At 42.5% G+C, this 18,954-nt stretch overlaps 3 protein-coding genes across 3 annotated transcripts; all 3 read left to right on the top strand.

Annotated features, from left to right (window-relative positions):
* Positions 1–2,497: 2,497 nt before the first annotated feature.
* On the top strand, positions 2,498–7,983 carry LOC129863478 (transmembrane protein 185-like). Its single transcript, XM_055935505.1, has 7 exons — positions 2,498–2,894; positions 3,446–3,622; positions 3,783–3,990; positions 4,142–4,225; positions 4,342–4,518; positions 4,659–4,782; positions 4,937–7,983. The coding sequence occupies exons 1-7, from the start codon at positions 2,857–2,859 to the stop codon at positions 5,179–5,181; spliced, it is 1,053 nt and encodes a 350-aa protein (XP_055791480.1). The 5' UTR covers positions 2,498–2,856; the 3' UTR covers positions 5,182–7,983.
* A 392-nt stretch (positions 7,984–8,375) lies between these two features.
* LOC129863477 (protein EOLA1-like) lies at positions 8,376–10,741 on the top strand. The gene is made up of 2 exons (XM_055935504.1): positions 8,376–8,989; positions 9,110–10,741. Exons 1-2 carry the CDS (start codon positions 8,731–8,733, stop codon positions 9,322–9,324), a joined length of 474 nt encoding a protein of 157 aa, XP_055791479.1. The 5' UTR covers positions 8,376–8,730; the 3' UTR covers positions 9,325–10,741.
* Positions 10,742–11,216: 475 nt separating this feature from the next.
* On the top strand, positions 11,217–15,017 carry LOC129863476 (high mobility group protein B3-like). Its single transcript, XM_055935503.1, has 5 exons — positions 11,217–11,322; positions 12,869–13,075; positions 13,227–13,372; positions 13,836–14,010; positions 14,161–15,017. Exons 2-5 carry the CDS (start codon positions 12,926–12,928, stop codon positions 14,293–14,295), a joined length of 606 nt encoding a protein of 201 aa, XP_055791478.1. The 5' UTR covers positions 11,217–11,322; positions 12,869–12,925; the 3' UTR covers positions 14,296–15,017.
* The last annotated feature ends 3,937 nt before the right edge of the window (positions 15,018–18,954 follow it).

Raw genomic sequence — 18,954 nt, 5'->3', positions numbered from 1 at the left:
ATGTTGCATACCTGATAAAGCAATGAGGCCTCTATCCAATAGTCAAGATCAAGTTGAAGATAGTTGTCAACCATGATTATGGTTAATCCTGAATGAATTGTGAACAATGATAAGTGAGAAAGTTACAAAGGTATACATTTCATACCCCCTCCAAAAAAGACTAACCTTCCATTATTATAATGGTGAGAGGTTAGCATGTCTTGAGGGCACGGGACGCTGCTGAGGGGAGGACAGCTCATAATAATTGATTTTTTAAATTTTATCTTTATTTAACTAGGCAAGTCAGTTAAGCCAGCAGCATACCACCCTGCATACCACTACTGGCTTGCTTCTGAAGCTAAGCAGGGTTGGTCCTGGTCAGGCCCTGGATGGGAGACCATATGCTGCTGGAAGTGGTGTTGGAGGGCCAGTAGGAGGCACTCTTTCCTCTGGTCTAAAAAATATCCCAATGCCCCAGGGCAGTGATTGGGGACACTGCCCTGTGTAGGGTGCTGTCTTTCGGATGGGACGTTAAACGGGTGTCCTGACTCTCTGAGGTCATTAAAGATCCCATGGCACTTATCGTAAGAGTAGGGGTGTTAACCCTGGTGTCCTGGCTAAATTCCCAATCTGGCCCTCAAACCATCATGGTCACCTAATAATCCCCAGTTTACAATTGGCTCATTCATCCCCCTCCTCTCCCCTGTAACTATTCCCCAGGTCGTTGCTGCAAATGAGAACGTGTTCTCAGTCAACTTACCTGGTAAAATAATGGTAAAATAAAATAAAAAAAGAACAAATTCTTATTTTCAATGACAGCCTAGGAACAGTGGGTTCAGCCTTCTTCAGGGGCAGAACGACAGATTTTTCCTTGTCGGCTCGGGGATTCAATCTTGCAACCTTTCAGTAACTAATCCAACACTCTAACCACTAGGCTACCTGCCGCCCCAGAATACCTGGACACCATGTATTTAAAGTATTTGATACCATTCCACCTATGCTAAAATGCTAAAACAGCCATTATCACGAGCCAAATGAAGGTGCCACCAACCTCATGTGCTTGGGGGTATGATATTTTTATGTCTGTAACTTTGTCACTCATCATTATTCACAATTCATTCATTAATCATGGTAGTGTCCACAATAATGTAGAAGTGTTTAGAAACATGTTCTATTTTTATTTACAATAAAAGTTACTCCAAAATGACACAATACATGTATTTACCATTCATTTCTATTGTAAATAATCTGAAACACAACCAAAACAAACAGCAAATGCATCCAACAAGTTTGTAGAACATGTAATCATTGCGTGCTATGAAAATGGGACCAAATAACATTTGTTTTTGTACTTTAATACACGTCTAAGTGAATTTGTACCAATACTTTTGGTCCCGGAAAATGGGGGGACTATGTACAAAATGTTCTGTAATTTCTAAACGGTTCACCCAATATGGAAGAAAATACCCTCAAATTAAAGCTGACAGTCTGCACTTTAACCTCATAGTCCTTTTATCATTTCAAAGTCATCCAAAGTGCTGGTGCACAGAGCCTAAACAACAACAACATTGTCACTGTCCCAATACTTGGAGCGCACTGTAAGTATGCTCCAAACGCAATTCTGAAGTCTAATACATCCACAGTGCAACTTCAGGTGATTTGTAAATGTTTTGTTAAATTAACTAATTATTGTTTTTTGTTTAATTTATATAACAACATTTCAACTTTGTTTAGCATTATGTAGCCCCAATATGGCATGATTCCACTATTTGTATCCATTTGCGTCACTTTCAATGAAGGACTTTATTTTGAAGCTGAACCGCAAATTCCACCGTTGGGGCTGGCTAATCCTTATAGTGGCTAGATTCACATAAGTGGTAAATGGCAGGATACAAACGTACAGGATTACCTCTTGGGTAATGGAGTTCAAATGTGTTTGTCATCCATGACAAATAACATGAACCATTATAAACTACATCAACCAAAAACATAACGAAACCAAGCTGGTGTTTCCAGATATCAAAACATTACATGGTACAGTACTCTGGTTTTTGTATTTTTTTCACCAATTGATAAATAATTCTTATGGGATAGTTTTCTAGAGATATCTCTTCCCCATTCGTAAAATATACATGTGCATCGTCTTGATCCTGTAAAACATCCGCCTATTATATTTCTGCGTGGGGTTACACTGTCTATGGCTACAATGTATTATTCAGCAAACTGTAACGTTTTTGTGTCAGTCATAATCTCTCATGGACAGATTCTCATGGACATGAAACGGCGAAATGACACACTTTAACGAAATAATTGTACTTCAGGGTAACCAAGATGATGTCAATCAGAAAAAAAATTGAATATTTGTTTTATGTCAATCAGAATATACCATTGTGGGTTTGTTCGACATTGCAGGCGACAGTGCAGGCGACTGCTGACTGACTGATCTACAAACCACCTTGCATCATAAATAACAACTCATTATTATTTGTAGATCAGTCAGTCACAATTTACCCATGATACATCATGGTTGTCATGCTTTCGTTCTTATGATACCTCAGTGTCTCGAACACGGCAACTAGCGGGCTGTATGGCTCATTGAGCTACAAAGCTAGCTACATTTGTTGCCAGTGGTAGTAGCACAGACCGTTTCTAAACCTGCACTGTATTTGGCAGTTAGCCTACTACTTTGTACACGATGCTGACCCCCTAGTGCCAGGCACTTAACAACACTACCATGGACATTCCGTCTGCATCTACGTGAACCGCGATAGAGGGCTAGTAAGCAAGCAAGCTAACCTTTTGCCTGATTAAAAACATCCTCTTGATGCGTGATTGCATTAATACAAATAATGGTTTAGACGATTATAAGCTATAGTCATGAATCTTCGGGGATTCTTCCAAGATTTCAACCCCAGGTAACGTAAAGTGCAATATAACGTCTCTACGGCTATGCTAACTAACGACGTTAGAGCTAGCCAGCATATCTGTGTTGGAAAGCGCCTAGCCAGATAACGTTAGCTAGTTAGACAGTCAATGACTGAATAGTAGTAGGCAATCTGAACCGGTGAATCGTGACAGAACGAACTAACTAGCTAACATCTAACGTTAACTAAACGTCGTTAGCTAGCAACTTCGGTAACTGGTAAGGTCAGCTAACTATTATATTGGGGAAGAACAGCATAAGCTAGCAAGTTAACGTTAGCTATTTTAGCAAATGTTGTTGGCTTGCTATCCAGCCCTGTCGTGTGTTGCTGTCAGTCGTTTTGTATTAGTTAGTTAGTTATTGCATGCCAGCTAGCTAGATAACTAACCAACTGAATGGCCTAAATGGCTAACTCCACATAGTTCAGTTTCCTTGATCTGGAATAGCATTGGGGGGCGCATGTTTGTACCAATGATGATGAGTAGCAAGCTAAATTGATTGCTGAATAGATTAATGGGGATAATTGTTTTTCTCCTCATTTAGTAAGTTTCTCATCTATGCCTGCCTGCTGCTGTTTTCGGTTCTGCTGTCGCTGCGTCTGGATGGCATCATCCAATGGAGTTATTGGGCTGTCTTTGCCCCCATATGGCTATGGAAGCTCACGGTCATCATCGGTGCCTCAGTGGGCACAGGCGTCTGGGCCCACAACCCACAGTACAGGTGGGCTTTTTAAACAAAAATGCTTTACTCTTTTGTAGGTTTTTTTGTTGTCAGTGTGGCTGTCTTATCAATATCAAATTGTCCTAAAGAGAAAGCTGTCCGGTTGCGATAGCTATCACTGCTGACTAGTATGTCTTATCTTACTGTGCCTGTCATGCAGGGCTGAGGGTGAAACCTGTGTGGAGTTCAAGGCCATGCTGATTGCTGTTGGGATCCACCTGCTCCTACTCACCTTTGAGGTGCTGGTGTGTGACCGTGTGGAGAGGGGCACTCACTTCTGGCTGCTGGTCTTCATGCCCCTCTTCTTTGTCTCACCTGTCTCTGTTGCAGCCTGTGTGTGGGGCTTCCGGCATGATCGCTCTCTAGAGGTCAGTCTGGCATTATATCAGTCATAAGGATGTTATTTTTCTCAAATAGTCTATTTAGGCAAGATATTGGTGAATATAGTATACTTGTCTACATCCCTTGTTCTCCCTCTTCACCTGTTTACTCTGTTCTTCCTATCTCTCTTTGTATCAGTTGGAGATCTTGTGCTCGGTCAATATTCTTCAGTTTATCTTCATTGCCCTGCGACTAGATAAAATCATCAGTTGGCCTTGGCTGGTAAGAGAACAACCTGCCTAATATCTAGGTGGGAATTTAGTACAACTTTTACAGCGAGTTGTAAAATATATGTTGACATTATTTGTATTTTATTTTTTTCATGTTATTTTGTTCAGGTTGTCTGTGTGCCACTGTGGATCGTCATGTCCTTCCTGTGCCTTGTGGTACTCTACTACATTGTGTGGTCAGTGCTCTTTCTGCGGTCTATGGACCTCATTGCAGAGCAACGGCGTACTCACATCACCATGGCGATCAGCTGGATGACAATCGTTGTACCATTGCTAACTTTTGAGGTATGTGGTCATGTCATTCATCCTTCAGCTACTATTGTGGTCAGAGAGCTGCAGAAGGTCAGAAGTTGGGAAAGTAATCGTTTTTTTTTGTTGCCCTGTTTGTCTTGTTTTTATTGTTGTCTCCGTCGTTGGCTCTTCAGATCCTGTTGGTCCATAAATTGGATGGCCACTACGGCTCCAGCTATGTGTCAGTATTCGTGCCTCTCTGGCTATCCCTGGTGACTCTGATGGCCACGACCTTTGGCCAGAAAGGAGGCAACCACTGTGAGTTACTCCTCGACGGTGATAGCGGTGCAACAGAAATAATTGTCATATTGAGGCAGTGTTCCTTTTTATTTTTCTGAGAATGCAGTCAGTGTAACTCCTCAAATATTTCTCCAAACTATTTGTTTTAACTGGTATTCCTCTTTTCTAACAGGGTGGTTTGGCATCCGAAAAGACTTCTGCCAGTTTCTTCTTGAGCTCTTTCCCTTCCTGCGGGAGTATGGGAACGTTTCCTACGACCTGCACCACGAGGACGCTGAGGTGTCCGTGGAGATGCCTGCACACGACCCGCCAAAAATAGCCCCCATGTTCCGCAAAAAGACTGGTGTGGTGATCACACAGAGCCCAGGGAAGTACTTTGTGCCTCCTCCAAAACTGTGCATTGACATGCCTGACTAAATTAAAGCTTTGCAACAACTGCTCTAGAGCTTTGATGGACTTCACATGCACCAGACAGCTGTGGTGCACTGACCACCCATTTAAATAAGAGGCAGAAGAGCATAGTTTCCATGTGGCTCACTCCTAGTGAGCCGTGGGACTGGAATTCGGTCCTGACTTTTTAGCAAAAACTAAAAACCATGGCAGAGTTTGTGGAACAAAAGGTACGGTAACACTTTATTTGGATAGTCCATCTGTAGATGCTGTACACACAATCAGTAACATTTCAACTATGTACTAACCTTAACCCTAGACCTTATTCTAACCCTAACTGTAACAAGCAGTTGCTTATCAACAGATAGTTTGTTAATAGTAGGGATTAACTGTCCCGGGAACATACATCACATTTCCTGAAAATATTTAATGACCAGACCTGGGAAATAACAAAAAAAATCCCCAATGTTGCACTAATGCAATACCACAAAATACACGTGCAGCAGCTGATTAGCAAAAAATTAAATAGCACATTATCCAAACAGGTTGTTGCATGGAAGCCTTTAGCCTAGCATATTTATTAAATACAAAGACGCCATAAATTCAAAGCACATGCATAATTGACACTGCCAGACTGCACACTCGACCCGAATGCAGTTACACCCTACAGTATAGCCTATAAAATAATGTGTGCCTCTTTGAGCTGTCATTGTGACTCTTAAGACAGTCACAAATTTGATAGGCCTATGCACAATTCACTACATAGGCATCTCTGTCACAATTCAGAGGCACGAGGGAAAATTGTATCTTCTCCTGTCTTAGAGCCGGGGCAATTTTTCTATCCAGTCCCACGCCCACTGAAACTCAAAATTCTGACTTTATTCTGTAATCCATAGGTTGCATTATCAAAGGATGTCTTTCACCTATGCATGTCAAAATAATGCAATAATATTTCCCCCGCTTCTCTGCGGGGTCTCGTCCTTGCTGCCCATATGAGAGTTTCGGTAGAGAATGTGTGATCAACAAACGGCATGAGAGTAGATATGGACATCTTTTAAACACAGTTGGTCCCCATTAAGATACTTTATGTTAAATGATTTCCACTCTTCATCTCCCTGTTATTCATGAGCTTTTCTGCTATATAATCATCAACTAGATTTTGCCAAACATAGGACATATTCTGTCATTCGTTGGAGTTTATCTAGCAAGTTTAGCAACTTTGACTTTGGTTTGACTGACGTTACAAATGTTGCGTGATTCGACAATGCTGTACTCTGTGCGCCCTGAATGCATTCTGTCGAGACTAGCCTACTTCTGAAATGCGCTGAATTAATTGAGGAATATGACAACACTGTGAATTTATGAATGGCCTGTTTTTCAGTTACACTATCATTACTAAATATCAGTTTAATTTGCTCTGAAATCTTTAAATAGTGATGCAGCCAAGCCGACAAGGTGGCACAGTAACCATGTCTTGGTTTAAAACCCTTTAAATGGACACTTCTGTTTTTTGCGGTGTTCCCCGGGACTGTAGGGATAAATATGAATTATTCTCGGTATTTAAACTTGGTAGATTTTCAGGAAAATAGGAAGTTGGTAGTATGAACCTCTTTAGAGCATCTACAGATGGACTATCCGGATAAAGTGTGACCAAAGGCACTCTTATATCATGGTGAGTTTTTCTATTGTTTTGACAGTGGAACAAGAAGACGATCCTTTTCATTTATGTGATATGATATACTGTACAGTACTTTTTATTTATGTGATATGATATACTGTACAGTACTTTTTATTTATGTAATATGATATACTGTACAGTACTTTTTATTTCCCTTGTGATGTTTTGGCCAACAAAATCTCCAAAGAGATTTTAATATTCAGATGTCTTTCACATGATTCCAGTTAAAGGTGCATTATATGCGTGTCAGAAGTTGTGCTAGCAAATTTCGCAAACCCTGAATCTTTGCATCAACGCTTGGATGATACTGAATGGATGATACTGTACCAAGATCATGCTTATTGGCTAACTGTTTTAAATCTAAGATTAGCTTGCTACTTGGGGATATTTTCTTTTGTTTTATTAAATAATTTAACACTTTGAGTAACATTTGTTGTAATATAGTAGTGTATGATATAGGATTATACCCTAATACACATGTGTATTTGGATAGTTTTGCGTTCTTGAGGTCTTGTCCTGTGTATTTAAGTTACTCAACAACCTTGTCCCTCTAGCAACCCTTTTTATGTGGCAGGATGACATCATTGTTGCGCCTAGTAGTTGACCTTTGCTGTTACCATAATGAATCTGATTCAGGGTGCACAACTTCACCTCGAAGTTCCTACTAGTGTGTGCTGTTTTTTTTAGTTAAACCTGAGTATTCTGGGTAAACCACCAGCCTGCCTCTTCTACCTTGCCAGGTCTGCATTGGGTGATGAGTAAAGGAGAACCTGCAGTGCTGCTTCTATATAATTTTACCTGTGTAAAATGCTTTCTTGGTGAAATTCTCACCGTAACACAAAATGGTATCTCCCCCCCCCCCATTCCCCTTTGAACTTCTAACATATCCCATTGTTTGTTTTGTCTATGTTCTGTGACCACTCTCTCGGCTGGCCTGAGAGTTAAGCATTACTTATTTGAAAACACATTTTTGACTGGGGATGGACCAATGGTATACTTTCCCCTCTATTGTACCTTGTTTCTTACCCTCTATCATACAATATAGCTATTTTTTTTCTTCTGGCAAGCACTTTAATACAAATGTTAAATATATACTTGCTCCAAGTGGCTGATAACTAACCAATAACAAACAATAAAGTTATTTAAAATTGTATCTGGTCATCATTTCCTTGTCTTGTCAAATGCATTAACCTTTATTTCAAATTGAAAGAATACTTTTTGGAAATAATTGTCTGTTTTAGCATTGTATACTTGATTGCTGATCGGTTGCAATTTACAGCGAAAGGGATACTTCTGGATTTTGGCAATGAGGCTCTTTATCTACTTCCCCAGAGTCCGATGAACTCGTGGATACCATTTTTAAGTATGTGTCCAGTATGAATGAAGTTATTTTCGCGAGCCAATGCTAACTAGCGTTAGCGCAATGACTGGACGTCTACGGACGTAGAACGCTAGCTATTATGGAATGAATGGATTTCTTGGACTTGTCAGTCACTAGATGGCACTATGCTCCCATTCTAAACATTTTGGAACTCTCATTATACCTTCCTGAGACGTTTTTGTTGGATTTAAACAGGAAGTGTCTATAGTTAGTCTTGTAGCTCAAAATTACATTTACGGTTCCGTCAAGGATTTGTAGAGTTAATTGCATTTGTTATACCAAGGTCTCTAGACAAAAGTCAACCATTGTTACTTACAACTTCAGTCGGATACATGTAGCCAGCCAGTCAGCCAGAGATTAGTGCGACACAAGCGCAGAACCTACAAAAGTGGTCGATTGACTGCGCGATTATGATGAGTGCAACAGCCATTTGTACTTACTAGCGTGGTATCTTACGAGTGGTTTAGAGTGATAAAATACCTAGCATCTGGTTGTAACATATTCACGTTGGGTGAAGATGACATTACAAGTGGGTTGCCTATCATTCAGGCAGCCGTACGCGGGGTTAGTACTTAATGGTGTAAAAAGTATTGAGACACGTTGGCGCCCCTTGTTGTCCGCAATGGAAAATTGCACTCTAGCTATTCATATTGCGCAGAAGGACTGGGAGGGCGACCAGTGGAGAGACATGCTCACCAATACACTTGGAATGAGCCATATGCAAATAGAGGAGCTTCTGGCTTCAGGTGACAGATTCGGCCGTGGAGTCGTGGCAGGTAAAACAGTACTTTTGAATGACTTAGCAAGTTGGGAAGGAGGACATACACAGCACATCTCATGCTTGGTTTAAACTAGAGTTGATGAATATCCAACCCCCTGTCATTTCCTTGTTTCAGGCTTGGTGGAGGTGGGGGAGACTTGGTGCTGCTCTGACAATGTGCCAGAGGAGGATCTGAGGGAGCTGGAGAAGGCAGCAGTGCTCACTGGGCTCACAGAGAAACACCTCACACAGCTGTCAAACCCACGCTGGCTCAAGGAACCCCTTTATGCCAGAGGTCACAAAGACATTTGGACAGTGGACATCCCAGTACAATTACTGCCATCTGCGTAGAGTAGTTGTAAAATAATGTATACTAACACGTTTCTAGAGATGACACACGAGCTTTAAGGTGGAATAAATTACCAATGGACTGCATTGTGAATGTGATTGTATATCCTGCATGTCTAAAACTCTTATATTGACCCCATAACTTTGTTGCAATAGGCATTTATTATTCATTTAAATCTGTCTGCAGGGAGAATGGGAGGTAGGGCAAACATTAGAGCTCTGGGGCCCTGGGGGTAAAAGAGGGTGGGGGTGCCATTCCTGCCATCACTAGTTGTAGACTGAAGGTGGTCATGTGGGTCTGGTGCTGGGCTTGACAAGATGCTTGGGAATTCCTCTGAATCTGCAACTCCCCAGACATCTCTTTGAGGACAGAGATCAGCTTGGGTAGTAAGCCCGTGCTGCGGCTGCTGGAGCTGCTGCTGTCATCACTCCGCTCAGCCTCCTGGGGCCAACGACATGGCTGAAGTGCTTAGGAGTGGAGCTCTGCAGTTCAGCCTAGTCAGAGTTGCGTTGCCTGTGTCTGCCAAGCTTGGGCTATGCTGGTGGCCAGCGGTGTTCTTGTTGCTGTTACCCAACTTCTCCCTCCTGTGCCAAGCCTCGTGCATTTGAGCAGCACACATCTCTTCATTTGGGGTAGGAGATGTTTGAGTCCTTGGCAGAAATTGGGATTGGAGTAGTATTGCAACGGCAAGGTAAAAAAATCAGTGTCATTCACTCTACGATGGTCCACATTCTTTTGGGTAATGAAATGTAGTACAAGTTGGCATCCACCGGTGCATTTTGAGTCTGAGCAGTGTCTTTCTGTGGTTTCTTGGAAATGGTTTTCTGAGCAAGAATCTGGAATGCGACTTTTTGTCCTTGACTCCAGAGCGCATACCAATACAGAGTGAGTCGAGGACTCGGTCTTTGGTAACCGAAATGTCACACATACTTTTATTATATTTTTTATATGCAACGTAGACATCTAATGATAAGATGCTAATTCTACTCTGATTTCAGAGCACTCTCGTCTGATTGTGCCAGAGCGCAGAATAACAGATGCATTCAACACCCATTGAATATGGCCGGTGTCAGTAAACGTCCGCAAAAAAAGCGTAATTAAATTGTTGCCAGCAGCACAGTTAGTCACCAACCCTCTGGATAACATGAACACAGCCTAACCAGCTCTGCTAGGGTAAGAAAAATGGTCAGTGAGGAATTCTCTAATTTCTGCCTGGAAGTAGCTAGCAAGCTAGTTTGGGTGCTTGACTGCCGTTGTGAGTTCAGAACGCTCAGATCAACCCTATTCCTCATCCAGAGCGTCTACTGAATTTACGAACGCCCAGAGTGTGTGCCCTCTGGCACTCCAGAGTGAATTTACGAACGCACCCAGTGTCACAGTTCATATTGTTACATTCCAAATAAAATGGATCAAACATTCTAGGTCTGTATATTTGGGGGAAAGATAGGCACACGAGAATGATTAATTTATTTCACTATATTGTAAGAAACGAAATGTCAAAAACAAAACAAGACAGTCACAGAATGTTCATGTCTCATCCTTTCTCCTCTTCCTACTCATCCCTTCATGATATACCTGTGTGGTAGTTTTCAATTATGCCATATGCCCATTTTTTTCATTATTTACTTTACCACCAACACAATGTGTAGCCTATATAGGCCTACATTTGTGAACATTGTGTTCATAAAATCAATTTCTAAGCCTATACAGAATTCGATTACTGAAGGAAAGATGTTGCATATTGTAAGTTTATATAAACGTTTAGCTTTGACAAGAAGCTTTGCGTGTTGGTCCAATTGAAGTTGGGATGTCATGAATATATATTATGTGCTCTCCAAGGTGCTAACCAATACATACTAGTGGAGGTTCTTTCAAATATGTGAAACGACTATCCAATCAGACCGGTCTCGTAGTCAGCTAGCGCGAGGCTGTGTATGCTACTCAGCTGTTAAAGGGAAGGACGTCGGATCGTGTGACTGACTGCGCTCAAACAAACACAGGTAGGCAGACGACAGGGCCTATTGAAAACAATTGTTTGGAATATATTGGCATCCTATAAGAAATTTATATTTTGGCATACTTTTTCCTCATTCTTAACAATGTGTTTATATTTCTATTCATTAACAGTTTAATTAATTAGTGGCCTTTTTATATATAAAAAATGATTATCTGGTTCTTTGGGTAGATTATCGAAACGTAACATTTGTATATTGAAAAGCATTTGAAATTGTTCGATTCAGAGTTTTTTTTTTTAAGTCTTTAAAAAATATATATATATTTTAATTTAGACTGTTCATTATCGAACATATAAGTGCATTAAAATGGCTGGCCATTGAACGACTACAATCAGCCATCAAATGTTATTTCAAGACTGACAATCTAATGAAACGACACCAATTTGTTTTAATCTCCGATGCATTTTCGTTCCCTCGATGTCGAAAATGTTATTTAGTTTTCTTTTGCGTCTCCTTCTGGTTTGAGTTTGCTGTGTTTGACTCGGTGCTGCCATCGCTATACCAGTCATGGCTGGCTTGTACAGCCTTTGTTACTGACAGCTCAGCTGTGCGTCGGGCGGTGCTTGGAGAACTTTGACAAGCTGATAAAATGTCCGCCTTTGGAAATGAAATGTATAGGCCTATAGAAATCGAAAGAAGCCTTTTCAGTTGATCAAACGATTGAGATCAGAACGCATGTAATGCGTTGACATTGTTCCCGTGCCATTTGTAATCCGTGGCTGTGTCTGAGTGGCTTTGTTGTTAAACCTTCCCCTAGCAGGGAAGCCGAAGCCATTTTAATCAATGCACTCCTATAGGAGATCTACCCTTCATTCGGCACCAAATACAGTCTCCATACAAGCGCCTTTAGAATTGTGTTAAAATGTGGTTAATGGGTCTTTTTGGGAAGGAGAGAAATACAAAACACGAAATGTTTATCAAATTAAAGGACAGTTTCTGTCATGAGAATTTATTGCACAAAATGGAAGATGAGTAATTCCTGGTGAGGAATTCGCTTCTAACCGCACGTAGGCCTATATTGAGTTGCATCACCAACACATGCACTAAAAATAATTGATTTAAATTAGCCTAATCTCGGATGTGCGGTTTGACGGTGGATGACATGAGTAGCCTAAATATCTATTGAATCAACTAGCATATTTTCTACTTTGAATTTAAAGTAGAATTCATTTTTCTAAACAATCCAGGCAGCATTGCGATCTAAAAATCTGCTTCAACAGGCCTACTTTTTACAGTACTTTTTGAACCTACTTAAGCCACTGTGTCGGTCGGTGTGGGCTAACCAACAAAATACGATTAAATAAATTAACTGCACAATAGCTTGAGAATTTTTCAAGGTGCAGTCCTTGACATCTTCATACATACCACTAAACTTGTATTATGGGAATAGCAGGGCATCTTGTCTTGAAATACTTAAGTATAAACTGTCAGGAAATTTGCCCGTTATAGAAGGATCATTGTGATGTGCTTTTGGGTTCCAAACTCCGGAGAGAGAGCGTTTTAATTTAGCTTTAATGTCTTTGTCTTGTAGGAGCTGGGGGAAGATAGATATTCTGGTGGTGCAAGAGAACATCCACCATTTTTCAGAATGGCCAAAGGTGACGCTCGTAAGCCGAAGGGCAAGATGTCTGCCTATGCCTACTTTGTTCAAACCTGCCGAGAAGAACACAAAAATAAGAATCCAGAGATCCCAGTGAACTTTTCAGAGTTTTCCAAGAAGTGCTCTGGAAGATGGAAGGTAGAGGAGCAACATGAAACGTTTAAGTATTTCAGTGTGAAACAATTTTGTCATGATCATTATTTTCCAACATAATGGTACTAGGCAAGCGTAGTCCAGTCATATCCATCGCTATGCCATCTTAACATTTTACTTGCCACTTGTTTTTCAGACAATGTCTCCAAAGGAGAAGTCAAAGTTTGAGGACCAGGCCAAGCAGGACAAAGCTCGCTATGATTCGGAAATGACGAGCTATGGTCCTCCTGGGAAGAGGGGCAAGAAGGCACTGAAGGATCCTAATGCACCAAAGAGACCTCCGTATGTCTATTCCTAAAACTCCGTAATCATTTACATTTAAGTCATTTAGCAGACGCTCTTATCCAGAGCGACTTACAAATTGGTGCATTCACCTTATGATATCCAGTGGAACAACCACTTTACAATAGTGCATCTAAATCTTTTAAGGGGGGGGGGGTGTTAGAAGGATTACTTTATCCTATCCTAGGAATTCCTTAAAGAGGTGGGGTTTCAGGTGTCTCCGGAAGGTGGTGATTGACTCTATCATCTATAGAATTGTTAATTCATTTAACTACCATCTTGCACTATTTCATGTAGGTGTCTTCAGATTCATTTGAATTAGTTGTGCTTTTGAAGCAATTTGTATTTGAAGTGATAGTGATTGTATATTGATATATGCTGCTTATTGTAGACAATTCACAACAATAGGATTCCTTTTCGAGGCCTGCAACAATCTGTAAAGACCACATTTCTTCTCTTACAGATCGGGATTCTTTGTTTTCTGTGCTGAGCAGCGTCCCAAGATCAAAGCCCAACACCCAAGCTTTGGCATTGGGGATGTGGCCAAGAAGCTTGGTGAGATGTGGAACAACTTGACAGACTCCAATAAGCAGCCGTATCTTGCCAAAGCCAACAAACTCAAGGAAAAATACCAAAAGGTAACGCCGTTGAGAACTCTGTATTTGTCTCAAATGTGCAATTTTAATGGGATTTTACCACTGTGCTCTGGCTGTAGTGTCACATGGCAAGGAATCACTAGCTAAATATTGCAAAACCTGTGGATTAAGACTTTTGTTTATGGTTTCTAGGATGTGGCAGATTACAAAGGAGGAAAAGTGGGTGGGGCAGGAGCCTCTAAATCAAAGAAGGCTGAAGACGATGATGATGATGAAGACGATGATGACGATGATGACGAGGATGAGGAAGAGGAGGATGATGATTAATCCTCTTTGACGAATTAGAAGATGGTATTGTGTTTGGATAAGACACTGGCTGGTGAGCAGACTCATCTGTAGGGTCCAGTTGTCCTAGACCAAAACATCCAATTGGTTTGAAACTATTTTCTCCCTGTAGTTAACTTTGTTTGTCCTTTGGGTCTTTAACACTGTGCTCTATCAGTGTTGTCCTGATCCCTTTTTGTTTTTCTCAGTTGATCAAGCCTATTTAAAGCAATAGCATAAGAGTTCATACCCTTTAACTCCTAAAAGATGTGTAAGATGGCGCGTGTGTGTGCTACCATATGGCTATTGAAATAGATTTTATTTAATTGTTCTATTTTATTGGGATGTTCATTTCATGGAATTGTAAGTTTGTCTTTGAGGGACTTGAACCAGTATTTATCTGTATCTAGAAACACAATCCATAGACTTCAGGCAGATGTCCAGTCTGACAACCAGGTATTTAACGTTGCCCTGACTTATTATAACAAACACCTGTGCTTGAAGCAAGGCTGATCCATTTCACTTTGTTATGGCTGAAAGGAATGATGACTTCGTTTTTTTTCTTTTCATTTGGTTAAGTGGAATGACTTTTTAGATGTGAGGATGTCTCCCGCTTGACTGACATTGACACTACATCTGGAAGAGTTTGAAGTTTCTTTGCACCTGCAATTTTGTTTTGTATGTTTAGGATACCTCTGGTTTAAAATAAATAATTACATTTTTAAGTTCTGTGTGGCTCCAAATTGATTTCTTCCATGCATTGAAAGGACTGCATTTTATTTTTTTGTAAGTTGTGCGTTCTTTAGCTGTAAATGTATTCCACTTTATCCAACATACTACACTGCTCAAAAAAATAAAGGGAACACTTAAGCAACACAATGTAACTCCAAGTCAATCACACTTCTGTGAAATCAAACTGTCCACTTAGGAAGCAACACTGATTGACAATAAATTTCACATGCTGTTGTGCAAATGGAATAGATAACAGGTGGAAATCATAGGCAATTAGCAAGACACCCCCAATAAAGGAGTGGTTCTGCAGGTGGTGCCCACAGACCACTTCTCAGTTCCTATGGTTCCTGGCTGATGTTTTGGTCACTTTTGAATGCTGGCGGTGCTTTCACTCTAGTGGTAGCATGAGACTGAGTCTACAACCCACACAAGTGGCTCAGGTAGTGCAGCTCATCCAGGATGGCACATCAATGCGAGCTGTGGCAAGAAGGTTTGCTGTGTCTGTCAGCGTAGTGTCCAGAGCATGGAGGCGCTACCAGGAGACAGGCCAGTACATCAGGAGACGTAGGAGGGCAACAACCCAGCAGCAGGACCGCTACCTCCGCCTTTGAGCAGGAGGAGCACTGCCAGAGCCCTGCAAAATGACCTCCAGCAGGCCACAAATGTGCATGTGTCTGCTCAAACGGTCAAAAACAGACTCCATAGAGCCTCCCGGGTGGCGCAGTGGTCTAGGGCACTGCATCGCAGTGTTAGCTGCGCCACCAGAGTCTCTGGGTTCGCGCCCAGGCTCTGTCGCAGCCGGCCGCGACCGGGAGGTCCGAGGGGCGACGCACAATTGGCATAGTGTCGTCCGGGTTAGGGAGGGTTTGACCGGTAGGGATATCCTTGTCTCATCGCGACCCCTGTGGCGGGCCGGGCGCAGTGCGCGCTAACCAAGGGGGCCAGGTACACGGTGTTTCCTCCAACACATTGGTGCGGTGTTAAGAAGCAGTGCGGCTTGGTTGGGTTGTGCTTCGGAGGACGCATGGCTTTCGACCTTCGTCTCTCCCGAGCCCGTACGGGAGTTGTAGCGATGAGACAAGATAGTAATTACTAGCGATTGGATACCACGAAAATTGGGGAGTAAAGGGTGTAAAAAAATTTAAAAAGAAAAAAGAAAAAAGAAACAGACTCCATGAGGGTGGTATGAGGGCCCGACGTCCACAGGTGGGGGTTGTGCTTACAGCCCAACACCGTGCAGGATGTTTGGCATTTACCAGAGAACACCAAGATTGGCAAATTCGCCCCTGGCGCCCTGTGCTCTTCACAGATGAAAGCAGGTTCAGACTGAGCAGACGTGACAGAGTCTGGAGACGACATTATTAGGCCAGAAATGTGTTATACATTTTGTGTTATTACATACATACAGCCGGGAAGAACTATTGGATATCAGAGCGGCGGTAACTCACCAGCATTACGACCAGGAATACGACTTTCCCGAAGTGGATCCTTTGTTCTCACCCCCCAGGGCAATTAAACTGATTCCAGAGGCCGACCCAAAACAACGCCGGTGGTGGAGAGGTACTCGGAGTGATCTTCTTCTAGTCCGACTTAGGAGGCGCGCACACCACCCACCGCTTCCGAGTATATTACTCGCTAACGTTCAGTCTCTGGATAATACAGTTGATGAGCTCAGGGCGAAACATGGCTCTCAGGATATACTGTCTGAGTCGGTCCAGCCAGTTGGGTTCTCAGTTCATCGCGCAGACAGGAATAAAAATATCTCTGGGAAGAAGGGCGGTGGTGTATGTTTCATGATTAACGACTCATTGTCATGTCCGTCAAAGGGAGGAGACCAAGGCGCAGCGTGATTGGAATGCATTCTTCTTTTATTCAAACGAAGAACACTTACAATCCAAGATGGCGTAGCAGTGTAGACGTGTTTCTTTAGTCCTCTCGTGTACGTTTGTATTTTTTCGTATTTCTTGTATATATTTTAACATTTTTTTTCTATCTCTTTTCGATTTTTAATTCGATTATACCTTCCGGTAACCTACCTCACCCAATGTGATACGGAATCACTATTATTTTTTTAACTTTGGAACACTTTCAAGAACCCGCAGTAGCTAACCAGCGAATCAGCTACAAGCTAATTTAGCCATTTTTTTGCCGCTGCTAGCAGCTTTTACCTTCTGCACAGACACCAGCCCTGTTATTAGCCTGGATATTACTCACCAATTTACCTGCATCGGACTGTCTCTCGACAACAACGCCGGATTCCTGCCGTAATCCCTGAGCCACTACTTCTGATCCTCACAGCTAGCTTGCAGCTAGCTTGCAGCTAGCGCAGCTAGCGCCACTGCCACGAAGCTAGCACCGGTTAGCAAACACAATTCTACAATTCACAACCTCTTTTTCGCCATCGCCATCCGGCTTGGATTCTCTGTCGACACGACCACGTCTGGTCTGCAGACGAATACCCCATCCGCTGTGACCTCAACCGGCCTCCGTCTGAGCAGACCCCCTCCGTCTGAGCAGACCACCCCTCGGGCTACTAACTTTAAAAGCCGCATGCTAGCTTAGTGGAGGCCTCCCTGCTCCATCTACGGCTGCCCCCTGGACACTATGATCACATAGCTGATGCCTGCTTGACTGTCCATTAATTCACGGTACTCCATTCTGTTTATTTGTGTTTTATCTGTCAGCTCTGTGCTTTAACTCAGGATCTGTGTGTAGTTAATCCGACCCTCTCTGCCTAGTCGTCGCCATTTTTACCTGCTGTTGCTGTGTTAGCTGACTAGCTGCTGTTATCTCACCTGTTGTTTTAGCTAGCTCTCCCAATCAAGACCTGCAATCACTTTATGCCTTATTGTATGTCTCTCTCAAATATCAATATGCCTTGCATACTGTTGTTCAGGCTAGTTATCATTGTTTTGGTTTGCAATGGACCCCGTAGTTCCACTCTCCGTACCTTTTTTATTTTTATTTATTTATTTATTTATTTTACCGTTATTTTACCAGGTAAGTTGACTGAGAACACGTTCTCATTTGCAGCAACGACCTGGGGAATAGTTACAGGGGGGAGGAGAGGGATGAATGAGCCAATTGTAAACTGGGGATTATTAGGTGACCATGATGGTTTGAGGACCAGATTGGGAATTTAGCCAGGACACCAGGGTTAACACCCCTACTCTTACGATAAGTGCCATGGGATCTTTTAATGACCTCAGAGAGTCAGGACACCCGTTTAACGTCCCATCCGAAAGACGGCACCCTACACAGGGCAGTGTCCCCAATCACTGCCCTGGGGCATTGGGATATTTTTTAGACCAGAGGAAAGAGTGCCTCCTACTGGCCCTCCAACACCACTTCCAGCAGCATCTGGTCTCCCATCCAGGGACTGACCAGGACCAACCCTGCTTAGCTTCAGAAGCAAGCCAGCAGTGGTATGCAGGGTGGTATGCTGCTGGCACCTCTGATACCTCCTTTGTCCCACCCCCCACACATGCGGTGACCTCACCCATTGAGACCAGCATGTCCAGAGATACAACCTCTCTTATCATCACCCAGTGCCTGGGCTTGCCTCCGCTGTACCCGTGCCCCCCCATACCCTGGTCTGCACATTATGCCCAGAATCTATTCTACCACGCCCATAAATCTGCTCCTTTTATTCCTTGTCCCCAACGCTCTAGGCGACCAGTTTTGATAGCCTTTAGCCGCACCCTCATCCTACTACTCCTCTGTTCCTCGGGTGATGTGGAGGTAAACCCAGGCCCTGCATGTCCCCAGTCACCCTCATTTGTTGACTTCTGTGATCGAAAAAGCCTTGGCCTCATGCATGTCAACATCTCAACATCAGAAGCCTCCTCCCTAAGTTTGCCTTACTCACCGCTTTAGCACACTCTGCCAACCCTGATGTCCTTGCCGTGTCCGAATCCTGGCTTAGGAAGG

The sequence above is a fragment of the Salvelinus fontinalis genome, chromosome 10 (genome assembly GCF_029448725.1).
Source record: "Salvelinus fontinalis isolate EN_2023a chromosome 10, ASM2944872v1, whole genome shotgun sequence".
In the NCBI taxonomy this organism is placed as follows: Eukaryota; Metazoa; Chordata; class Actinopteri; order Salmoniformes; family Salmonidae; genus Salvelinus; species Salvelinus fontinalis.
Note: the sequence above shows the minus strand (reverse complement) of the source record. Positions and strands in the feature narration are given on the sequence as shown.

Excerpts from the sequence above, each read along its gene's own strand:
- LOC129863478 (XM_055935505.1), top strand. The coding sequence starts at position 2,857 with ATGAATCTTCGGGGATTCTTCCAAGATTTCAACCCCAG. Across the intron at positions 4,226-4,341 it reads TCATCAGTTGGCCTTGGCTG|GTTGTCTGTGTGCCACTGTG; the intron begins GTAAGAGAACAA and ends TATTTTGTTCAG. Across the intron at positions 4,519-4,658 it reads TACCATTGCTAACTTTTGAG|ATCCTGTTGGTCCATAAATT; the intron begins GTATGTGGTCAT and ends TTGGCTCTTCAG.
- LOC129863477 (XM_055935504.1), top strand. The coding sequence starts at position 8,731 with ATGACATTACAAGTGGGTTGCCTATCATTCAGGCAGCCGTACGCGGGG. Across the intron at positions 8,990-9,109 it reads CGGCCGTGGAGTCGTGGCAG|GCTTGGTGGAGGTGGGGGAG; the intron begins GTAAAACAGTAC and ends TCCTTGTTTCAG.
- LOC129863476 (XM_055935503.1), top strand. The coding sequence starts at position 12,926 with ATGGCCAAAGGTGACGCTCGTAAGCCGAAGGGCAAGATGTCTGCCTAT. Across the intron at positions 13,076-13,226 it reads AGTGCTCTGGAAGATGGAAG|ACAATGTCTCCAAAGGAGAA; the intron begins GTAGAGGAGCAA and ends CTTGTTTTTCAG. Across the intron at positions 13,373-13,835 it reads AATGCACCAAAGAGACCTCC|ATCGGGATTCTTTGTTTTCT; the intron begins GTATGTCTATTC and ends CTTCTCTTACAG.